Genomic DNA, 8,000 nt, shown 5'->3' with positions numbered 1-8,000 from the left:
TGTATATCACCTTAGAACCATACACTGTACCAAGTACCACTACCAATTTGTTTTAGACTCAGATATGTCACACATCACTCAATCATTGTAATTTCTCTTTTTTTTTTTTTTTTTACAATTACAGCTTTAAAATTAGGAAAAATCTTCTTTTTTTTTTTTTTTTGGTAGAATGGAAAATTTTCGTTACACACTCAATAGTCCGTAGACATTATATCCAGAATTATGTGTGATATCCACAATTTTAATACAGATATCTACTATAAAAAGTGAATAGTAACAGTGAGTGAGGACGATTTAGACTAGTAAATGCGTGCTAATCCGTCAGAGAGACTAACTGTAAAAAGAATCTTAATATATGCAAAAGTAAAAACCAGACTTCTACCGATAATTAATGACAGACAAGAAAAAACAAAAAAGTATCATACGCAATAATAGCTTCTAGTGCTGTGTCGCTTTTTGAAACTGTTACACCTAATTATGATTGCAATTTGGTGTAGACCTTAAAACTGGTAATTGATTCAAAGCGAAAAGGCCTAAGTGCATGTCCCATAGGGTTTAAAACTGGAGGGTGCATGCCTTCGAATGCAGGCATTGTTGCTGTAATGGTGTGGCTAGCTATCTTCAGCTTGTGTTGTGCTTTTTTAGAAATAAATTTTGTAGCCATCAAGTCTAGATTCCTTGTAACCAGAATCAAAACTTGAAGTAACGAATACAGGAATCATTCATCTAATTATAGGAATAACCAAAAAGTCAATGGGAATATGGAATACGTTGTTAATTTGATCATCATGCATGTTGTTTGGTACAAATCTATCACAAAAGCTTTTATCTTTTCAAATCTTTATCTCCAGCTCCAGGCCACAGAAGCAATGGTGGGGTGGTTGATTGCTGAATTATTATCTCTTAGGCTCTTAGCATAATGCAAGAAAAGTTGTGCCATGCCGCCCCCCTGTCTCTCTCTCTCTCGGAAAGCCATGAACAATGGTGAGTGATAGCTCGAAGTGACACATGTCAAATTGGGGATAATTAAGCTATCCAATGAAAATTCCCTGACATTAGAGGCAAGGACAGAATCAAATTCCTGATGGTGATGGCTATGGACTATGGTGACCTCCTGAGCACGCTGGAGGGACCCTTCTTTCATTTCGGCAAGTCACTCTTGACAAGAGTTGTTTTGGCTTTTCTTAGTTCTCACCATTTTTAGTCTTGTTATAATGGTTCTTTTAATCTTAGAGTATGGGCACTTTGATTTCTGAGAGACTAATGGAAATATTCTTTTGTGTAAAAATCTTTGCATGTGAATAGAAATTCTGGTGAAATCCCCCAACTTTTAGTTACCCAATTGTGAGCTAAAAATGGACAATGCCAGCCAGCTTACACATGTCTAGCAGTAGAATAAAAAGTACTTCTAATGCTGCCCATCCATTGCTGTCCCTACAATGCACAAATTTCCTACATGCACGAGGCCCATTATTCCGGCTCCCAACCCATCAATCAAATCCATCAGCAAAGTAGAGTCACAAATGAGTCCAACTGGCTTTTGCTTGTTCTCATGGCCAATGAAGCCAGTCTTTCATTGGTAACTTCTTATACAAATCTAGAAAGGTTGCATATAGCAAATATAAGTCATAGTTCTTTCCAAGCCCCACTCCCAGCTAGGCAGAATTTTGGTCAGCTCAGCTTGAATATGCCTCTCTAATCAAAATATCATTTCACAATGATCAATCACACCTTATAAAATGCTTAAATGGAAACCAATAATGTTGGAATTAGAAACCGGTAAGAACATAAAAATGGAAGGCGTGAAGGGTCCTGGAGACCAAAATGCACCCAGAGACACATACAAGATCGCTTACATAATCCATTTCTTGCTGGGTGCTGGCAATTTGCTTCCTTGGAATGCTTTAATCACCGCTGTTGATTACTTTGCGTATCTATATTCAACCAAGCACGTTGAAAAGGTTTTCGCTGTAGCTTATATGAGTTCTTCAGTGCTGGTTCTGATTGTTATGTTGAGTTGGGGTGAATGGAGTCGAAGGCTGAATTTTAGATTGAGAATGAACTTGGGATATTCAATGTTTGTGATCTCTCTAATGGTGGCTCCAGTTATAGACTGGGCTTGGTGCAGCTCTGACTCAAATGAACCACCAAATGGAGCCTATGCTGTGACAGTTGCATCAGTCCTAGTCTGCGGGTTAGCTGATGGCTTGGTGGGAGGAAGCTTGATAGGATCAGCTGGAAAACTCCCCAAAGAGTATATGCAGGCTGTTTTTGCAGGAACCGCTTCTTCAGGTACCATATAAATATCGACTTTCCTACTTTTAGTTTTCTAATTCAACAAACAAAATACTTTGGGAGTACAAAAATTAAGTGGATATAAACTTGCATTAAAGATGAAGTGTGCTGTAAGTGAAGCATTTTCAGACTTGTAACAAAATATGAACGAGCATCTGCAAGAGAAAAGGCTTGGACTATGCGAATAAATTCATGGAAGATGGCTTCATAATAGACACTATGGTTACACTTTGCTTGTATGTTAATGTGCAGTCATTCTAGTCATGTGGCATGTCATGATTGGAGTGAGATTTGTGTTTTAATTTCAAATATTAATGCCTCCAGTGAATTCCTCAGAAAATATTACAGTGCTCACTGTTGGTCACTCATTTCAATTGGTAAAGGAATTCCTCTTGCAAGACAACTTTGATATTCAAAAAATGCAACTGTGCATATCATAACCGATTTTCTGGTTGTCTTGCTGGAACTGAAACAGAACTCTTTGAAAACCTGTAAAATGGATTGTTGGTGATAATGTAACCAGCAGGAATCAGGGAATGCTGTTTCTTCCACAACTTTAGACTTTTAACCATAGGCAAGTCCCATGCAAACAACCCCTGATTAAGTCATTTGCTTGTTGGCAGGTGTTCTGGTTTCGATTTTAAGGATTATAACAAAGGCATCATTTCCACAGACTCCAAAGGGTCTTCGATCAAGTGCTCACTTCTATTTTATTGTTGGCACCATTATCCTCATATGCTGCATACTTTCTTGCAACTTGTTATACAAGTTACCGGTCATGCAGCAGCATAATAAACTTCTTCAAGTTGATCCCTTGTGTTCAAGGCCCAAATTTTGGTCTGTGGCAGGAAAAATTCGATGGCCAGCTTTTGGGATTTTTATGATTTATGTTGTGACTCTGTCCATTTTTCCTGGATTTATAGCTGAAAATCTAGAATCCAAGCTTCTTCGAGATTGGTATCCTATTCTGCTGATCACAATTTATAATATTGCAGATTTGTTGGGAAAGTCTCTGACTGCAATCTACCTTCTAAACAGTATTAAAATTGCTTCATGGGCTTGCATTGCCAGGCTTATGTTCTATCCACTCTTCACAGCTTGTCTGCATGGACCAAAGTGGCTAAAAACTGAGGTACCAGTGGTAACTCTAACTTTTATGCTTGGATTAACCAATGGATATCTTACAAGTGTCTTCATGATCCTCACTCCCAAGTCTGTACCAGTTTCAGAAGCAGAGATTTCTGCAATTGTAATGATTGTTTTCCTGGGACTTGGTTTGGTTGCTGGTTCAGTTCTTGGTTGGTTCTGGGTTATTTGAGCTTTATTAGTTGATCTTTAGTTGACCATGAGGATAGTTTCATAGTTTGCTAGAACCTTGTCAAAGAAAGCCCATGTAAGATGAATAGAAAAGATCAAATCCAAACAATAACTCATCTGTAATCTCAATTTAGTAGTAGTGAACCTGCAGTTTAGTTAATCTAGATTTATTCTCTTCTTTCAAATGACAGCACATCCATTTGGTACTTATAGAAAATCCTGAAATTAGATGTCTGTTGTAGTTTAAAATTATGTATAAAAGAGGACTTTATGGATTGAATGATAAATCACATTCGATTGGTATGAAAATTGGCATGCATGTTAATAATATATAGAACATATAATTCAATGGTTGGATTTTCAAAATATGAATTCAATAACAAGTTATTGGATGGTGTAATATAATATTTATTTTTTTAATAGAAAAAAATTCCCTTAATTTATTATTTTCTTAATTACGATTTATTCTAATCTCGCTAAAAAATAATATTATTCATATTAAGTTAAGAGTAAACCATAGTTAAAGAAATTTTTTTTTAATTTGAGTAAAAGTCTATTTTTAAAAAAGAAATTTTCTTTTAAGGAAGTCGTAGCGTGACAGTGTATGGACTTATTTGTCGAGGAGAGAATGGAATCAGAGTTCTACTTCTCTAAATTTGAGTAGCCACCGATTAGAAATTTGGGGGAATCTAATATCTTCGAGCAGCCTTATTGGGTTAGGGAACATTTTTGGGCCATTGGCCTAGGTTTTTTTTTTTTTTTTTTTTCCTCAAACCCCTCTTATTTTAACTCAGCCCAAGAGCCCATATTCTTATCCGTTTCGGCCCAAGAAAAGAAATGGCCCAAAATAGATAGAATATGATTTTTTTTTTCTCTTTTGTGTAAATATCAAATTTTGGTAGTTAATAGTATTAACAAAGATTTATTACGATAAGATTTCTATATGGAACTATATATTCTAAGATCAAGTATTTGTTATAATTTTGTTTATATATAGAACTATATATTCTAACATTTAAAGAAAATAGGATTTGTCAAGATTCTAATGGATTGTTTAAACACACAAAATAATTTAAATTTAATTTTAAAAGAATATTAAAATAATGACACGTAAAATTGTGAGGTCTCAAAAAGTATGTATAATATTATAAGGTTATCCAGAAGCTAAATGCTTTTAGTTTTATACTTTTTTTTTTATATATACACTAGGTCCATGCAATGCGTGGAACAATTACAATTTTTTGTGTTTATATAATTTTTTAAATATTTTTTTAATTAAAAAGTATGGTGCCTCTTCCAATACAACAAAGTCATCAACATAAAGAGTTTACTTCATGCAGCCTTGTTTTGTCATATTAACTATTTTGAATGCTTGCATGAAAATATATATGATTATTCTTGTTCGAGAATAGAGAGAACGGTAAATTTATTTATAAAGGAATTTCTGTCATAGTATGCTGAATAACTTATACATTACAAATGTATCGAAAAAAAAAAAAAAAACTATATACATTACAAGATGAGCTTTATTTGTCAATAGAAAAAAGCTTTCATGTACTCAAGTGAATTATTTAAAAGCTTAAGAGAACCATAATTATAGAAATCTCTTGATTAATTTCTATATGACTTAAAAATTGATTTTCAAATTCAAATTATATCATATCAAAACACTAAAATTGTGTAATTTACTTAAAAAGAAAGATAATACCACAAATCATTAAATTAAAAATAATAATGTAGGGGCAGTTTTTGGGGCCCAGACCCAGCAAGTGAGTGGTTCTGGCCCAAAAGTCTCTAGACAATGAATTTGTAGAGAGCGGGTTATAGAACTAGGGCTGGACGAAGTGAATGTTAGTTAGTTGAACGCCATGCAATAGTCTGAACGTGAGAATGCTCCATTTAAGTTTACAGGATACTGGTCCGAGAAGACGTATAATGGCACCTCTTGCTCTGGTTACAGACTACAGAATTCTTTTACCTCTCTCTCTCTCTCTCTTTTCTCTAAATTCCCCGATCCTCTCTTCATGGGGATTTCCTTCTCTTATATAGCCTCCTTAAATTGATAAGGACCTTACACTTGTTAACCATCTGGACCTTCACTTGAGTGCCTGTCCTATCGGACATCTTCCTTATCTTTCTGTGAGTTGCACTGGCCAATGTAACACTGTTCGCCTGTCTTCTCCACATTAATGCGGCTGAAAAAGTAGCTTTCTTGCATTTAATGCGGCAGTTGTGGCTTTTCCCTGACGTCTTACATTTTCCTCTTTCCTGCTATGTGAGACTCATCCTACTACCCACGTTCGTCTGGGATGGTTCTTCACTGTGGAGGGGACGCACATTGGGCCCATATTTGTGTGTCCAAAGAGACATTCCTCCTCAGACGTCTTTTAAGACAAACCGGGCTCAACAGGATTGGGCCAGAAGTCTTTTGGGCCCCTATTCCCCTTTGGGTCATGGTTGGGCTTCGTGTGGGGCCCCAGGCCCATTGTTGACTTTGGGAATTTCACCCCTACAAATAATAATATTATTTTTTGTCATCTATATTTTTTAATTCATTCTGATTTAGAATAAGTGTTAAAAATTTGATTTTCAAATTTAAATTATATCATATCAAAACATTAAAACTGTGTAACTTACTTTTTTTTTTTTTAAAAATGATAATACCACAAATCATTAAATTAAAAAATTAAAAATAATATTATTATTTTTTTGTCATCTATATTTTTTAGGTGGAAATACTATTTTCGTCCTTACATTTTCACCCCATTCCCACCTTGGTCCCTACTTCTTCTTTTTTACTGCTTTTAGTCCCTAAAATCAAAAACTGTTTCATTTTGATCCCTAACGTTACTCACTTAACAAAAAATATCCTACGTGGCAAACAGAGTACACTATTTGCACAACAAATACTGACATGGCTAATAAAATAATAATAAAAATGCCACGTCAACCTCCCATTTTAAAAAAGAAAATTAATTTATCAATTTTTACAAAATAAAAAAGAAAAAAACTAAACTAAAATCTAAAAAATACATGAATTTAGATCTAAGTTCATCTTCAACAAGAACTCTAAAGAACACAAATCCAGATTTAAACAAAAGAACACATGCCCAGATTTTCTAGCATTTTCTTGCCCTTTCTTGTCAACCAAACACAAAAATAAAAACACAAACTGATTTCCAGCAAGAACACAAACACAAACCTAGTAATAGATCTTCCTTGTCAACCAAACACAAAAACAAACCCAAACATCAGCAAGAATACAAACACAAACCCAACAACAGATCTTTCTTGTCAACCAAACACAAAAACAACAAACACAAACCCAAACCCAAACATTAGCAAGAATACAAACATAAACCCAACAATCCATCTTCAGAAAACCCATAATCCATCTTTAGAAAACCCAAAAACCCAAATCCAAACACAAACACAAATTCGACCCCACCCATCACTGGAACTAGCCGACCACCAAGCCACTACCTTTCTCTGTTCACAACCACCAACAACTTGCAATTAAACCCATCTCTAGTAAACCCAAAAGACTCAGAATACCCACAAGAAAAACAAACCAAAAAACACATCAGTCATCAAATCTTAAAGCCCAAAAATTCCAAAACCAAACCAAAAAATTCAACCCAGTAACAACCCATTTCGCTTACCTCTAAATCAAAACGAAGAGCTATGTGTGAAGGACTTGGTAGAGAGGAAATTGGAGAGAGCAAAATCGAAGAGTGGCAACAGCATGGTCGACGTGGTGGAGCCTCCTTGCTCCATCATGAAAATGCTGGCCACCACCATCACTATCTCTCTCTCTAATTTCTCAGATCAAAACGAAGAGTTGTGTGTGCCGTGTGTGTGTGTGTGCTCATGGGTATGGGTTGGTTTCAAAAGAATTTATGGGTGTCTAAGTGGGTTTTGAGTGCTTGCTGTGGGAATGGGTTATGGTATTTTTGGTTTTTTGTTTTGATTTGACCAGTTTGGGTTTTGGTATTTTTGGTTTTGTGTTTTGATCTAACTGTGGTTTGGGTTTTGGTATTTTTAGTTATGTGTCTTTTTTTATCTAACCGTGGTTTGGGTTTTGTTAGTTGATTGTGTTAGAATTGTTGAGTTTGATCATATTTTGTATGTGTTTTTGTCTGTTTGGTTGCTAAGAAAATGCAAGAAAAGAGAAGAAAATCTTGAATTTTTAATTTTTTGGGCAACCATGTTCTTGGGAAGAACATGAAGAGCAATTAAATATTTTATGGGGAAAAAAGGAAAATTTTATTTTTATTATTATTTAAATAATTAAATAGTAACTAAAATTTTATTTTATTTTAAAATAATTAAATAAAATGAAAAATAATGACGTGACTTTTTTTAATATTTAAAATGCTGACTTGTGT

At 34.7% G+C, this 8,000-nt stretch overlaps 1 protein-coding gene across 1 annotated transcript; it reads left to right on the top strand.

Moving 5' to 3' along the window:
* Positions 1 to 1,489: 1,489 nt before the first annotated feature.
* On the top strand, positions 1,490 to 3,772 carry LOC126715406 (equilibrative nucleotide transporter 8). Its single transcript, XM_050415989.1, has 2 exons — positions 1,490 to 2,292; positions 2,919 to 3,772. The coding sequence occupies exons 1-2, from the start codon at positions 1,740 to 1,742 to the stop codon at positions 3,611 to 3,613; spliced, it is 1,248 nt and encodes a 415-aa protein (XP_050271946.1). The 5' UTR covers positions 1,490 to 1,739; the 3' UTR covers positions 3,614 to 3,772.
* Positions 3,773 to 8,000: the final 4,228 nt, after the last annotated feature.

The sequence above is a fragment of the Quercus robur genome, chromosome 2 (assembly GCF_932294415.1).
Source record: "Quercus robur chromosome 2, dhQueRobu3.1, whole genome shotgun sequence".
Classification (NCBI taxonomy): Eukaryota; Viridiplantae; Streptophyta; class Magnoliopsida; order Fagales; family Fagaceae; genus Quercus; species Quercus robur.
The sequence above is the reverse complement of the archived record's forward strand: the minus strand, read 5'-3'. Positions and strand labels throughout refer to the sequence as shown.